General features: G+C 58.6%; 2 protein-coding genes across 3 annotated transcripts in view; one reads left to right on the top strand and one right to left on the bottom strand.

Moving 5' to 3' along the window:
* The window catches only part of ARL8A (ADP ribosylation factor like GTPase 8A), a 28,544-nt gene extending 15,239 nt beyond the window's left edge, over positions 1–13,305 (top strand). Inside the window, exon 7 of one of the 2 annotated variants that reach the window (XM_056361426.1) lies at positions 12,978–13,305. In XM_056361426.1, the coding sequence (XP_056217401.1) occupies positions 12,978–13,006 (29 nt within the window). In that variant the 3' untranslated portion in view covers positions 13,007–13,305. Of the gene's footprint in view, positions 1–51; positions 1,905–12,977 lie in introns of those variants that run through there. The other variant, XM_056361425.1, reaches the window with a different exon arrangement.
* GPR37L1 (G protein-coupled receptor 37 like 1) lies at positions 3,619–9,178 on the bottom strand. The gene is made up of 2 exons (XM_056361421.1): positions 8,314–9,178; positions 3,619–4,904 (listed from the first exon to the last, which is right to left on the bottom strand). The coding sequence occupies exons 1-2, from the start codon at positions 8,998–9,000 to the stop codon at positions 4,092–4,094; spliced, it is 1,500 nt and encodes a 499-aa protein (XP_056217396.1). The 5' UTR covers positions 9,001–9,178; the 3' UTR covers positions 3,619–4,091.
* Positions 13,306–15,678: the final 2,373 nt, after the last annotated feature.

The raw sequence follows: 15,678 nt of genomic DNA, 5'->3' as shown, positions 1-15,678 counted from the left end.
AGGGGGTGACAGCCAGAGGGAGAGGCTGCAAGTGTCCCCTTGCCTTCACAGACATCACCCTACAGTGGCTTATCCAGCACTCGAAATCTAGGAGAAGCTGAGATCCCACGGACTGCGGCTCAGATCGGGAAGATGCCATTGTACAAGCCCATGCCCCTTCTCTCTCCTGTTCTGTCCCTCCAGCTCTCTCTCTAGATGGGTATTTTTAGGGGACCCCAGACTCCGCTCGCATTGAGGTGGAGCTCTTGTTTTTATTGTAAAGAAAATGTCTGACTGCCCTCCTCTCCTCCTCTGTCTGTCTCTTCCTCCCATTTTGGCACTGTTCTGTTGTTGTCTGTGTATACAGTATATATATATGTATATATATTTTAATTTTTTAATTTAAGCGATAGCGCTGTTACTAAACTGGGCCCTGTGAGCAGTAGGCAGGCTGTGGGCTCCCCAAGGCCGACCAAGGGTCAGCACTGGGAGGAAGATGAGGGTGGTAGCAGAAGGCAGCCCCTTGGGGATGGGGCTGTGCCAGGCTGCAGGCAGGTCCCCCAGGGCTCCCTTGTCCCATCCCGTGTCCTGTCTGAACTCCCAGGCAGAGAACATCCTGGGGATGTCTGGAGCACACCCGCCTTGCCCTTCCTTGGGCTTCAGCCCCACGAGCAGGGTTTGGGGGGCAGGTGATGCTGCCCCCCAGACTCCTCGGCCCTCCAGGGGGACAGGGACTAATCGCAACCCGCTGCAGTCAGCCTCCCCACCATTGCCTCTGGCTGCCGTGTCACTGCGCCCCAGCCCCTACTCGCCACCCGGCTTCCCTTGTTCCCATGTTCCCGCCCCAGCCCCTGTGCTTGGGCCAAATTCTGCTCTGCTGCCCAGTCCCGTGCTGGGGTGGTGATCCGCAGGGCTGGTGCTAGTGCAGGGAGGGCCCGGTGATGTGGCAGCACCCATGGGGGAAGCAGGGGGCTGGCTTCTGCCTCCTCCCTGGCCCAGCTGCCCCCAGAGGTAGCTCAACCCCACGCAGCTTCTCGGGGCAGCCACGCTGGTTCCCCACGTGCCAAAAAGCATCGCCTGTGCCCGGCTGGGAGCTGCTGGCTTTGTCCTGGCCGAGGACATCGTGTGGGTATGCCGGGGGGGGGGACACACACGCATGGAGCCACCTGGAGCTGCGCACGAGGCTGAGAGCCCCTGTGTGCACACGGCTGCCCACCAGAGCCAGGGGTGCTCTGCCTGCCCCGCTCCCCGCACTGGCTGCTGCCTCCACTGCCCTGGCTGCGGGGGGATGCAGAGGCAGGGGGGCAGGGGGCAGTGGGGCTGGGGGGGGGCACGGTTGGGTCCTTATCCACAGGTGGGGAAAAGGCGAGAGGAAATGTTGCGGTGGTCAGGAAGGCTGTTCCCATCTGTGCTGTGTGATGAGTTGTTGGGTCTCTGCAGGCACAGCCTGAGTGTGTCACCAGGTTGTCTGGGGGCAGGCTGGGGACTTGGCTGCACCGGGGGGAGACGCTGGCAGCGGGAGGGTGGGTGTGTGGTAGGGTCAGGTCAGCAGCACAGCGGGCAGGTGGCTGATCTGTCCCCAGGTTGGGGCAGGGGGAGAGGGTTGCGGTGGCCCAGGGACAGGGGGCTGCGGGGCCCCTTTCCCGGCCCTTTACTCGGCTCTGGGGCGGTGAGGTCAGGGGTTTCTCTTCTGTTCTCGTTTTTGCAGAATTGCACAAAGAGAGGTTTCCTTTTTTTTTTTTTTTTTTTTTTTTTTTTAATTCAATGAATTGTAAAGTGTTGTCAGCCCTCAGCCCCCCCCCTCCCCTCCTTTTCTTTTTTTTTTTTTTAAGAGATATTTTGGCTCAGTTTTGACCTCTGTTGAGAAATGATTCTTGTAACTGTACAATTTTTTTGCCTCCTAATAAATTAACAATTTTGCGTTGGGGGGTGTTGCAGTCATGTTACTGCCGTGCTGTCGCTGCTGTCTGTCCCTCCTCAGTGCTGTGGGTGAGGGTCTCTGTCCCCCAGGTGGCACTGGACACCTGTGTGGTCATGCTCACCCAAGGGGTGCTGGAGCCAACTCTGATGGTTCCAGATTCCTCGTTTTCTTGGCCTTGATGCGAAGACAAGCTCGGAGAGCTCTGGCTAGGGCCATTGCTGCTGCTGGACCTTCCTCTGCCCCCACATCATGTCCCAGGGCTGCAGCAGGGCCCTGCTTCGATGCTGGGTTTGGAGTGGGGTTGCAGCACGGTTTGCCCCCTTGCCTGCGCCGACCCACATGGAGGCTGTGGCCACTGCAGGCAGGGGCACCCCTGCCCCGTGTCCTCTGGGGGCCGGCCAGACTGACCCCCACCAGGGTTTACCTGGGTGCCAGGGCTGGAGCTCAGCCCAGCCCACGGGGGTGCTCTGCTTGCCATGGGACTATGTGTTGCCTGCAGCCCTTGGTGATGGTGCTGCCTGCGCCCTCCCTACCCCCCTCCCGGCTCGCCCCCCCCACGCATCCAGCCCCACGGGGCCACAGCAACAAGCTCGGCTTTGTTCGCCCTTGGCCCGGGCACAGGACGGAGCAGCACAGATCAAGCGCATGAGCTGCCCCGGCTCCCTTCCTCCCACCGCCCCTGAGCCCTCACAGAGACCCCACTCGCCCTGTGGGGATGCAAGGGGGTGAGGACATGGTGGGCAGCCTGGGCTCTGCTCCCCGCCTTCCATCCCTGTGCCAGGATGAGACCCCCCTCTTCTCCTCGGCCACTCCCAAACTGAGGCCCAGCGCGGGCTAGGGGGGAGGAAAGGAAAAACCCAGTTTTGTGCTCAAGGAAGAAAACTGGGGCTTTTGTTTCCCTGGAAACAGGGCTGTGAAAGCAAAGCCCGGTGGGTGTCGATGCTGCACAAAGCCTGCAGTGAGCCCCTCGCATTCACCCGGCCGTAGCAACCGTCTCCCTTGCCCTGGCATTTCGTGGGCTGGGGCGGGTGCCAGCGGCAGGACAAGGAGCTTTAACAGCTCTGGTGGACTGGGCTGGTGTAGCCAGCCTGCCCTCCGCTGGATCCCACCGCCCAGCTGCTCCCCTAGGCTCCCCCTGGGTGCAGGAGCCTTGGGCAGGAGGTGGAGGAGGGGCTTGGAAACTTTGACGCCCTGGGACAATTTTGTCCCTGCAATGGGCAGGTGGATGAAGGGTGGGAGCTCTGCAAGGGGGTGCTTGGATGAGATGCACTCACCCCGTCGGCCTCCAAAGGGATGCTGAGGGGAGTGGGTCCCGCATGGCCTGTGCAGCAGCAGCACCTCAGTCCCGCGTGGTGTAGGTGAGGAACCGGCTGCTTTGCAGACTGCAGAGCATCTCAGCCCAGTGCTGGGCTGGCTGGACTTTGCTGGGACCAGTTTCCAAACCCAGTGCTTTGGAGGGGACCCTCCCAGGGGGGCTGGCTTGCCTCTGGCTCACTCAGCATCACCCCAGAGGGAGGGGGGAAGAGAGGCTGGGGGCCTTTCCCCATCTCCCTTAGGTGCTGCCTGACCTGGCACAGCTTCTTTCATGTCCTCATCACCCCCAGCTGCCCATGCCCACCCCAGAGTCCCCAGGTTTTAGGGAAGAGCTTTGCAGGCCCGAAGTGCTGTCTCCCCAGGGCACTGCTTGGTGGTGCTGGATGGGTACATGTGAGATGTGCTCTAGATTACTGGTTTATTGAGCTCTTACAGGGCATTGCTTGATCCAGTGGGATATAGTCACTGGCACCTTCTCCTACTGTGGAGGGGGCTGGCAGAAGGGAATGGGACAGGACGAGGGCAGTTCGTGTTTGCTGTGTCCTCTGCAAGCCGCCATGGAAACCCTCCGTAGTTTCAGATGGGACCTTTCTGGCACAACTCCAACTCCAGAGCAGCAACCCCTCCGAGCCTGGCCAGGCAGCCAGGATGGGAAGGTGCTCATGTCCTTGCTGGCCTTTGGGCAGAGGCAAGAAAGCTGCCAATGTAGCCACAGGGACGGGGGTATCAAGCCCCACTTGCCCAACATGGGGTCTGAAGCCCATGGCGCAGCTGTCTCTTCTGCTTGCTCCACGTCCAGACACGGGCACTAATGGCAAAACAATGTTTGGTCTTGGGAGGAGGCGGTGGAATGATCTCTACAGCTCCCTGGTGGCACTTAGCAAGGTGTGCCGAGGGCCAGGAGGGGTGGAGGGGACTCCCGGGGCTTGTCAAAGAAGATGGAGGAGGACATCTCAGTTTTGAGCTTGCTGTCGGCGCTGCCCTCACTGGAGGTGGTGTCGGGGCTGCAGCCCTCACAGCAGCAGCAGCAGCAGTCCATGAAGGCCTGGCCCAGGGGTCTGCAGAGGCACAGGAGCAGGACGGGCGTCACCGAGCACTTGAAGAACAGAAAGAACTGGTTGATGAGGCTGAGCAGGTCCAGGGTCTGCTTGGACATGTCAGGGGACATGTAGGCCACCACAATGTTGCAGACATTCTCAGGGGTGGTGCAGAGCCCGTAGATGATGGTCAGCCCAATGATGGTACAGTTCAAGTGACTCTCGCACTGGCTGTGCTTGGTACCTCGGCACTCAGTCTTCTTCTCAGTGCCGCTGATCCTCCGGGTCACTAGCTGGCAGCTCACGGTGAAGAGGATGGGCAAGCAGAAGTAGCAACCAAAGTACCACCACATCCGAGCATTTTGGTAGGTGAGCACCAGTGAGTAGACAGACTCGGGCAGGTTGGACGAGGGCTTCATGGTGCAATACTCCGTCATCATGCCGGACACGGGTGACGTATCCTGGGTCAGCTGCCAGAGAAGGATCTCTGGCACTGATAGCGTCATGGAGCCCACCCATATGACAGCCAGCTTGGCGATGATGGACTGGCACTGCTCGATGGGCCGGGCAGTGGCCTGGGGGCTGGTGGCTGCGTGGAACCTGTCGATGCCCAGGGCACAGAGGCTGAAGGTGGTGACTCCCAGTGATGATACCTGGTGAGGGGGGAGGCAGAACAAGTGGACCCTGCTGCAAGGACATCACAGGGAGCTTGACTTTACCAGCCTGGTGGCAAACCCCTGGCTTACTCAAGACCACAGCCCAAGACCCTTCCTCCAAGACTGTAGAGAGGTCACAGCCTGTGGCTGCATCCCAGGTTTAGAGACACTTTTCTGTGACTCCTGAAAGGGCAGTGGATAAAAATGTCCCTTGACCCATTTGTCCCTGCCCAGCTCCCTTTTCTGCAGAAGGGAGAAGCTTTGCTGGATGTCTGTATGTTCGTCCAGCCGAGGTGGGAATAGCAGGATTATCTCTCAGGCTCTTCCTCTATTCTGGATGACTCGGAGAAGAAAAGCAAGGACCATCACACTCGCCAGCACCTTCCCAGGGTCTCCAAAGCCCACCCAGCTGCCCCAGGCTGGCCTGGCTGGTGCCTGCTTCCCAGACAAGCCAAAGGAGTTGAAGGCACCATTGTCGCAAATCAGCTTGGGGCAATTTCCGCTGCATTAAGAATGGCAGGAAAAACAGCCCATTTGCCAAAGGAGGCAGAGGAATCGTGGTGGCTCTGGGAGGGCTGGCAAGGCACTGAGGGTCACAGTCAGCATTCACAGTCCCAGCCCCAGAGCTGCAGCTTTGGTCAGAGCCAAGTCCCGCAGCCCTTGGCCAGGAAAAGGGCAGAGTCACATGCTGGTGCCCCCCAGCCCTGTGCCTGTTCCTGGCCTCACGAAGCCATCAAATGTCACCCTGTGCTGAAGGACCTTCCTAGCACTCAGGAAACCTCCCAGGGATCTGCACGATGCCTGGGTAGCAGCCTGAAACAGGTCTGGCACTGCCCCCACCCCCGCCATCCCCAGCCTTTTCCAGAGGTCCTGGGTTGACCCTTTCAGCAGCTTATGACAAGCATTGATGCCAAGCACCCAGCATCACTGTTCAGTCATGCACAGCAGCATCCCCCCAGATACAGCATCAGGGCACTAGCCCAGCATCATCGTCCTGCACCCAGCCCCACCACCCAACAACAAAGGTCATGTCCCAGCTCCTCTGCCCAATGCCCAGAGGCACCCTGAGCATCCAGCACCCTTGTTCTGCCCCACAACCGGCACCCAGCACACTTGCCCAGCTCACTGGCTGGTACCAGCAGCACCCCCCACGCTGCTGTGCTGCTGCCTCTCCTCTCCCCCTGCACCCTCCCACAGGCTCTTCTATCTCTCTGGTCTCCTTCGTCCTAGCATGTAATTCAGACATGGCAGTGTCCTTCCCCAGTGCCCTGGCTGGGGTGCGGGTGGTGCCACTGGTCACCCCAAGCACATGCCTGCAGACCACCTGTCACCAGGAACCCATGTAGCCAGCTCTGCTCCAAAAAACCTGGCTTTGTGCCCTCTCCCAGGGTATTTGAGTAGCTACAAAGTGGAGGACAGAAGATTTGCTCCGTACAGAGTTCATCCAGCAGCCTGAAACGCTTGCGCAGTCCCACACAGAAAGGCTGGACATTAACTGCTGCACTGCAGACCGATTCCCCTCTCCTTGCTGACTCTTTGCTGGCAGTTTAGCTCTGGCCTAGCCACCCTCCCACCCAGGCTGAAGGGTCCCTGGTGCTGGATCCCAGGTGAACAGAGAAGCTCTGAAGCCCCTTTCTGCCCTTGCTTTGAGGCCCAGAGGCAGGAGGGCAGGGCAGGATTAGCAGCTGAGGTGGCAGAGCAGGAGTAGCCTCCTGGGTGGACCACACCAGGACCGTGCCTCCCAGGGGCTGTGCCATACCCAAACTTCAGCAGCCCCAACATCACGTCATCCTGCCTGCCTGCTTCGGGAACAAAGCTGTCCCAGGGGCACTGTGGTGCTGCTGCATCACTGTACCTGAAGGTGCCACCCCAGGGATCTCCCACACCTCTTCTGCTGGAGAGTGGGACCACTGGTGGCAGTAGTGGCCTCAGACCCGCTTACCTCACAGCCCTGGCAGTGGGGGTGGTGCCAGCACATCCAGGCCTACATCCACACGCCCAGCCCATGCTGGACTGACCCCAACCTGCAGCTGCTGTTGGGTGAAGCAGGAGAGGATAATCCATCCACCCAAGGGAGCAGCATGCAGCCAGGTCCTGCCCCTGAGAGCCCCGCATGTCCTGCTCTCCAGCAGAATCTGGACCAGGGAGGGGGATGTTGGGGAGGGGATTGTGATGGGAGATGTTGATGTCTCAGGGCTGTTTCTTTGCCTGTAATGACTGAGCTCCCTGCAGCCATGAACTTTTCCCGTTGGAGTGCCATGGCCTGCTCTCTGTCCCCTCCAGCAGTTATTTCCCTGAGCAGGCTTGAGTCCTGGTGATGGGCACAGACAGGCCTGGTGATGACAGAAGGCTAGGTCCCAGCTCAGCGTGGTGACAGCTCTGGGAGGGCAGGGCTGGCCTGGGCATGGGCATCAGTGCTGCCATATAACCTGATCAGGTCTGGGGAGAGTGTGGGTGGTAGCCCCCCGCCCATAGCACAAGCCATGGTCTTAGTTTGCAGCTGGTTTTCATATGTTGTGCTGGGGGCACTGACCACAGGCTCAGTAGGATGGGCAGGTTTTGAACCCTGTCTGGCCTGACCAAGCCTGAGAGAATTTCCCAGGATCTGACATCGCCTCTGACCTCTTCCAACCTTGTGTTTGCACCCTTCTTCAATAAACCAGGTTTTGCAGCCCCAAACAATATGCACAGGCAGGCTGTCTATCATACATAGGCATGGAGGAGAGCAGCCTGAACCTAGAAATCCCTCTGGGAAGGGAGATACCCCAGAGCATGGGGTTTTTTTCAGCACAAGAGCAGGACCGTGCAAAATCATGCCACCTGAAGCATTTTTGCTCATTCTGCCTTCCCCTGTCACCACAATCCCTGTAGCCTTCTCAGTGGGTTCCCTGCTCACTCTGAATGGGGCCAGCCCATCACGCGTGAGGCTTGAGGACAAGCAAAGACGTTGAGTTCCAAACCTAATTCCCAGGCTGTCCCACCCCAGTGCTGCTCAGCACTGCTCCACCTGCAGCCCCTGCACCGAGGCTGTCCTCAGCAGCCCAACATTGCCAGTGCTGCGCCAGCACATTGTGGGACTAAGCCCACGGGCTGGGGGCTGTCGGGCTGGGACAGGGACAGAGAGACAGAGGGACCCCATGGACAGATGTCCCTATGCTGGCTGGACAAAGGAGGGTTTCATGGGCTCTTCCTGGCCCTGGCAGCATTGGTGCTGGCTGCAGAGCCTGAGGAATGGCCCAGCGCACAGGCAAAGGGAAAGTCAGTATTGGGACTGTCCCTTGGCTCCTTGCTGTGCCCCACGATGGGGGTCTCTGGGGCACACAGCCCTTGTACCAGGCTACAAGCAGCAAGAGGATAGAGTGGAGCCAAGTCCTTGAGCCCTGCAGGACCCTGTGCAGCCCCTTACCTCCATGAAGGGCACAACGCGACATGACATGTCCCCCAGCAGCCTCTTCTTGGTGATCTCATTGAAGATGACCACAGGCAGGCAGAAGAAGAGGATGAGGAAGTCCCAGAAAGCCAGGCTGGCCAGGATGGAATTCCAGGCGCTCTTCATGTAGTAGTTGTGCCACACAATGCACATGACAGAGAGGTTTCCAATGATGCCCACTGCAAAGACGATGAGGGATAGGAACATTACGGCGTAGGCGCTGTAGGAGTTCTCTGTCACTGGGTACAAGGGGTTCTGAATTTGCAACCGCTTGTCAGACACAGTGGTGAGGTTGGCTCGGGGCTCTGCCCCCTCCCCATCCGTGGGGACCCCTTGTTGCTGCCTAGATGGGTCCGTGCTGGATGGCAGCAGGGCCTTGGTTGGGTGCAGGCTGGCGGCATTGAGGGGCCGTGGGAACTCCACCCGCACCCCCGGCACGTACTGCTGCACTGACTTGGAGTCCTCCTCCGTCCCCCGGCGCAGCCTCTCCTTCATCACCTGGACCCCCGGACTGTCTCGGGAAATCATCGGCGGAGTCCTGCCTCCATCTGCACCGTGGCCATGGTGGGTGCTGCCTTCCCCGGGCTGCCCAGCCCTGCCCCGCATCGCCGCAGCCCCCGGTGCCAGCAGCAGCAGGAGGACAAGCAGTGGCGGAGGAGGCATGGTCCCCTCGCACCCTCCGCAGAAAGCGAGTGGCGGCAGGCAGAGCAGCCCCGAGCACGGGCACCCCGGGGCTGCAGGCAGCGAGGGAGCCGTGCGGAGGAGCAGCCGCTCTGTCCGGCTCCGGCCGCTGCTCTGGGCTCTCGGAGAGCTCCGGGCGGAGTGAGAGCCGAGCTGGGGAGCGGCAGAGCCAGGCCCCCTCTGCTGGTCACCCACCCGCGCCCGGGTGGCTGCCAAGGATGCGCCAGCGCCCAGGCTGGGCAGCTCGCCATCACCAACATCTCCCCAGCATCCCCCAGCATCTCCCCAGGACCAGCCAGATGAAGGATGCCCACAGCCTGGCACTGGGGATGGGCTGCTGAGCTCAGCTCTCCCCATTGCAGATCTCCTAGCCCCTGCCCCTGAGCAGGCAGCGCTGCCTGCCGAGGTCAGGCACCGGGCACTATGTGACACATCCCCTGCGTGCTCAGCCTGGACTCAGGACACCCTCAAACGGCCAGACCACCTGGAGGGGCGATGGGGCTGCCCTCGATGGCAGGGTGAGAGGAAGGACTGGCTGGCCTCAGACGATGCTCCTTGCCACATTGGGGCATCAAATCTGCTGGCCCTGTTCTCCCAAGGTTTAGTTGCTGCTTTTGCTACTGACTTCCCCCCTGGGACAGGAGTTTGAACAGAGCGGAGATCCCTATTCCCCTGTACCTACAATTTCTCCCCAAACCCATCAGTTGTCCCCCACACCCATCATCTTTCCCCATTTCCACTGCCTCTCCCTATACTCAACCGCCTCTCCTCTATCCTAGTTTCCTGTTCCCCTGCCTGTGTCTCTCCCTGTGCTGTCACCTCTCCCCATGACTGTGGGACTGGAGGGACCAGGGTTCCCTCTGGGGACATGCCATGTGGTGCACAGGCAGCCCATGGGGTTGCATGCCAGGCTTGAAGCGATGGGGCTACCCCAGGCCTGGGGAGCTCAAGGCATCTGTCCCTTTCCTGCACGGGGCAGTGGCAGGGGCTGGGACACCTCACCCCATTGCAGCCAGCAAACACCAGTTTGCCAATAGCCAGGACTCCACTGCCATCTCCATCTGGCACCATGCCTGCTCTTCTGTGAGCCAGAAGGGCCTCTGGGCTGATGTCCTGGAACACTGAGGGGACACAAGGGGCCTCTTGCTGTGTCACTGGGAGAGCCGATGCCACTGGAGCCAGCACTGGGAAGCCGAGTCCCAGAGCTCAGAGGCTGCTCTTTCCAGGTGAGCATGTGACCGCAGCTAGCAGGACATTTGCTGACACGGGTGGTTTCAGCAGCGGGATGCTCCTGCTGTGCTTAAAATCACATGGCACTCAGCTGGCCCTTGGTGCTGGGCCACCACAGCTGGGCTGGTGGACAGTACTGTTGCCCTACATCCCTCCAGGGTGGGCCAGGAGGAGTCTTTGTTCCCAAATCATTTCACTCAGCCAAGCGCAAGCCCTTCATCCCTCCTGCACTAGAGCCAGTCCTCCACTGTGTGTGACAGTGCTGATAGCAAAGGCCACAGAAATCGGAGGCACACTGCAGCCTGGTGCTTTTGCTTGCAGTCCCGGCCTCTTGCTGGCAGCACTTTGCCCAGGGCCCTGCAGGCAAGAGCCAGCAGCTGCGCCTGGCTGCTCGCCTTTCTCATACACCTCCTGCAGCCAGGTGCTGCTCTTTGACTCTATAATTGCTATGATTTGCATACCATTTGGATACTTATAATAAGGAAAGGCGGAGTTTAGCTCTTGCTGGGTTTTACTAGAGCATACAGTGGCAATGCCTGAGTTCTGTCCTGGGTGTAGAGGGATCAGTGCCTCAAAGTGATTGCTGACCTGAATCCAGCAAAGCCCACCTACTGCAGGGGAAGAATGACTCAGCCTGAGCTCAGTGACAGGCTGAGGATCACGCAGGACTGCTGTGGGCTGCCAATTGCTTCAGATTCCCTGGCTGCAAGGGCACAAGGGAATGTGTGAAAGATCAGGGGATCGACCCCAGGGTTCATGACTGCTCTGGCCTTGCCCCCCCCATCCCATAATTAAAATGAGTGTTCTGCTTAGTGGAGAACAAACCTCCAAATAGCTGGACTGTGTCCAGTTTGCATGGGGGGAAATGTCCAGATGTGGGGATGCCAGCAGAGTCAGGGCATGGGCAACTTGGCCAGGCAAGCACCACCAGCATTCTAATTACGTCTGGTTAACTGAAGAACAGGTAAGGTGAACTTGCTCCTCAGTGAACCCTCAGTGCAGCTCCCTCTGCAAAGGCCAGGTAGGAGAGATGGTGTGGCGTAAGTCCCCACATGAGGCTCAGGGAGCGATGCCATTGCACCCTTGAGAGGCTCTGAGGAAAACGACACAGCCTGGTGGTGGAGTGAAGCAAGGGATGAACAGAGGCAAGGCCGGGCTTGGGGCCGGAGCGCAGAAAAGGTGGATGTTTTTCCTCAGTGCCCACATCAGCTGGGAGGAGGGCACCCTCAGTGCGCTCCTCGCCTTCTAGGAGGGACACAGCTCCTGGCAGGGTGCTGGCACCCAGCACGCCCCCAGCCCAGCGCAAGGCAGCCAGGTGCTTTCCTGTAAGAGGAGGGAGCTATTCTTAGTTCCATTTCACGGCCGTTGCACAATGGTTGGGTGTGTTGTCGTGGAGGTGCCTGAAGACAACATCAGGGTTCACTGGGGCAAGGTGACACTGTGATGGCACGGGAATGACCTCAGGCAGGCTCTGTCACCCAGGGAATTGCTGTCCAAGTAGCCTCTCTGACACGTTCCTCTTACTTCTCTCTCTGTCCAGGAGCTCCCAGCCAGCGTGGGTCCCTGGCTGTCCCCAAACTGGGGGCCAGACAACAGCCCCAGAGACTGTTTGGGAACTGCACATTTATCTTCTCCAGCCCAAATTCACAGATGAGTTGAGGCTGTTTCTCAGGAGATGAACGTGTGTCTGGGTTTTGTAGGCATCTCCTTGGAGGTACTTTATCAGAGTCTGAGCTTTCCACTGTAACCCAGGGCCTGTTTCTTCCTAAATCCCCTCTTCCAGATATTTCATTCAAACCTCTGCGTTTTGGACAACGCTGCATAAAAATCACATCCCACCTAAGATCTGCATCTCCCCACCCTGGGGCTCACAAGGACAGCCCCCCCAGTAACACATTCAAAATCATCTGACAGAAAAGGTGCAAAAGCCAGAACTGTTTCTGAGTGTGCACTGCACAACACCAAATGTCTTCCCCATTCTGGGGCTTTTTCAAGCTGCTCATTTGGAGCAAGACAGCTTTGTTGCAGCCAAGGGCACTTACAAAGCCACCCAGCAACAGCTTCGCCTCCCATCCACCATTTTCATGCACCCACCACGGCTCTCCAGGTGCTGGGGATGGTTCAGCAGGGACACATGGGGACATGAGGGAGATGCTGTGTCTGATCCCACTGCTGGAATGTCTCTCCTTGGCCATAGACGATAGCAGGGGTACCAGCACCAAGACACCAGGGTGTGTGAGTGGGCAGTGCCTGTGACAGCTGGGACCCCACATGTCAGTTGATGAATTTCTCTGGCTCCCTTCTTGCCTCTGCAGGAAGCCCCAGTGTCCTCTTACTCATGCTCCAGCATCACCTTTATGAAGTTCCACAGCAGAGTGAGCCGGTGTCCAGTCCCGGTCTATAGGATGCTTTTTCACTGCCCTTATGATTTCTGGGGAGAAGGAGAATGCCCCATGCAATTTACTCTAATCCAGGGACAGGGGCATGGCTGAGATGGAGGAAGCTTGAAAGTCTGGGCAGCAATGAGACAGCAGTGCCTGCGAGCATGATGCTATGTGCTTAGATGGACAGTTAGATGGGTGGTCATCTGAAGGAACATGGGACTGTCTGTGTGTGGGATGAGAAGCATTTTTGCTGGGAGGTGACAGCACCGCTGATGCTAAGCTGAGTTTGCAGGCAGGCTGGGAGAGCAGCAGGGTGGAAGGGATGAGCTGCTCTGTTCCCCACAGCGTGCACTGCACCAGCACCTTGGCACTGAGGCTCCCATCCATGACTTCTGGCAGCCCCACTCCTCTCCACATGGACCCACTCCTGCTGCTCTGCACCTCCAGCTCGGCAGGTCTGTGCTCTGCCAAGCCATTGTGTTACAGAGCATCCTCACCAAGGACTCTGGGAGATGCCAGAACCATCCACCTCCCCTGCTCCTGGAAGATGCACCTAACAGTGAGTTTAGACCCAGCATAGCTCAGCTCTTCCAGAGCCCTGCAAGTGGGTGAGCGTCCCCTCTAACTACAAGCAGCCTGAAGTGACTGAAGAGCGGGCACGCTCAGCCTCAATTTCACCCCTGATTTTTCTTTGTTGATGAAAGCACTCTTTTTCTTAAATCAATATAAATATCAGAAAACACCCTGAGGCTCCAGCCTACCTTCTGGCAAGCTTTGATGAGCTCCTCAGGGCTGCCACAAGTTTTCTCTGACAGCACACAGCAGAAGTGGATCTGTCCTGGCTGCCTTGCAGACATGAAAGGGTGAGTGCTCCAGCCCCCCCGCCACCCCCTGCCACTGCGGGTGCCTCTCACCCTGCGGCACCTTGCATATCCCCTGTTGCTAGACAGACTTGGGCAGATGAGGCCCAAATACCCAATGAGAGGAGGAAAACAGCTCCCTTCGTTCCCATCAAACAGTCTGGCTGCGCGGGAGCAAAGCAATAACAGGGCTGGTACACGCCTGTTTGCCCTGTGCTGTCAGACCGATCTGCGTGGCTCCTTGGAAAGGGGGGAGAGGGCAGGGAGGGGACACGGTAAACACATGGATGGCTGGCACAGGCAAACCAAGTGCTCAGGCAGCTGATGCTCTGAAGGCAGGGCAGGGCTGCGGGAGGTGGGCACTGGCGAGGGGCTCCCCACTGCTGCTATGGCCCCTCATCCTAAATGAAGATGCTCCCATGTGATTTTTCGTGCCCACCCTGGCTTCTGTGTCTCAAAATTAATTCCAAGTGTGCTGGGCTGAGCCTGCCTCACTCAGTGCTGTGTGGTGGAGTCTGGAGTTCCCATCAGTGTCTCAGTGGCACTGATGCCACAAGCTGCTGTCTTCCTACAGGGGTGGTGCGCAACGGTTCAGCCCAGAAGTTGGGAGTTTCTGGGCTGAAGCAGCCTGTGATGTTTGACCAGCTGTTCCCAGCACACCACCGTGCCAGCCAGCTGTACACAGGAGCCACGAAAGGCTTCAGAGCCGGTGGCTCCCTCTCCCCTGCTCCCACGCCCCCTCACTGGAGCTCGTGCAAAGCCCCTCCTTGTCCAAGCGCAGCCACCTCGCGCAGAGCTTGCTGCAGCCAGCACGGTTCGAGCGAACCTGCACCCCGCGGCCTGCCTGGGCTCCGGCAGGATGCTGGCTCTGGTCCCTGTGGGCAGGTTTCCCAGCAGTCGCTGGTTTAAACCACAACATGAACACTCAACCCCATTTTGCAGTGGGGAAACCAAAATGACAGTGGGATTTTCCTTGAGCCACAGGAGGAGGAGAGTTCCTGGGTCTTCCTTGCAGGGGCCACCGCGGGGACGTCCGGGTGCACTGTGGGTCGGTGCCACGGCGCTGGACGCAGCCTTGTGTGCACAGAGAAGCTCTGCTGGCCCATGTGAGCAGGGGCTAGGTTTCTGTTTGCAACAGGGTGGTCACGTTGTGTTCAGGGGAGGAACTGAGAACCCAAGGCAAGTTCAGCTTAGGGCAAAGGCAGTATTTTCCCATGGAATAAAATGAGCCATGGTCTGGGAGCAGTGAGAAGCCATTTGGAGAGGGCCTGAGCTCAGCCCCTTTACTGGAGCCTACTTGACGATTCACCCCCAAGCTCCCTGTAAATACACAAGGACTCACCAATGCAAAAATGCAACTCAGAGCAAAAACACTCATAAGTTTAATGTAGATAATAAACCATCTTCAACTCCGCCATCTTCTGGGTTTGGGGGGGGGGGGGGGCTGAAGTATTTGGTTTCTCCATTTGCCTCAATTCAGTCCCTCCAGCTCTAGTAATAACTCCCTGCTTTGGGGTAAACAGTGCTTCCTTGCTGCTGTGTCCCCCTGCTCTGACTGCTGGGGGCTTCAAAGCTGTACAGAGCTTGGGTTTGCGGTGACAGCTGTATGGAGACTACTGCAACATCCCCTCCAAGTCCTGGGGGATGTCAGCTGGAGCACTGGTGAAAACCACCATACTGCAAGGTTATGGGCTTGTCACCCCCCTGTTTCCTAGTACCACTTTCAGGGTGCTTCACGTCCCTGACTGCTCCCAGTGAATCCCAACTCCTCCTGCAGCCATGGAGGTTAAAAGCCAGCTGGCTGCAGAGAGCAGGGGGGCTCCAGATGAGCAGGAAAAAGGTCTGAGGAGCTCTGCGGGCAGGGAGCCGGCGCTGTGAGTTGTGCCAGGGCTGCCATCCCCGCTCGTGTCGGCAGAGGGAGAGGCAGATTGGGTGACCTGTGACTGCAGCCCACCTGCCTGCCAGCACGCGGGTGCTGGGGAAACACCGGTGGAAAATAACCCGTCTGCAGAAAGAGGATGCCAAGCAGCCCTGAGCGAGGCGCAGTGCTGGCCTGCGCCCATGCTCTGCCCGAACCACTCAAGGTCTCGGTGCAAAAGTCAAGGTGATTTGCACTTACCAGGAATATCGTGGTGTGTCTCTCCTTGGAAAGCCACGAGGAAGGAGCTGGCACGTGGGCAGTCTGT

The sequence above is a fragment of the Falco biarmicus genome, chromosome 16, assembly GCF_023638135.1.
Source record: "Falco biarmicus isolate bFalBia1 chromosome 16, bFalBia1.pri, whole genome shotgun sequence".
NCBI lineage: Eukaryota > Metazoa > Chordata > Aves > Falconiformes > Falconidae > Falco > Falco biarmicus.
Note: the sequence above shows the minus strand (reverse complement) of the source record. Positions and strands in the feature narration are given on the sequence as shown.

Bases quoted from the DNA above. Each gene is read 5' to 3' on its own strand.
- GPR37L1 (XM_056361421.1), bottom strand. From the start codon at position 9,000: ATGCCTCCTCCGCCACTGCTTGTCCTCCTGCTGCTGCTGGCACCGGGG. The intron at 4,905-8,313 runs GTAAGGGGCTGC...CCCCCTCACCAG, and splicing joins GCGTTGTGCCCTTCATGGAG to GTATCATCACTGGGAGTCAC.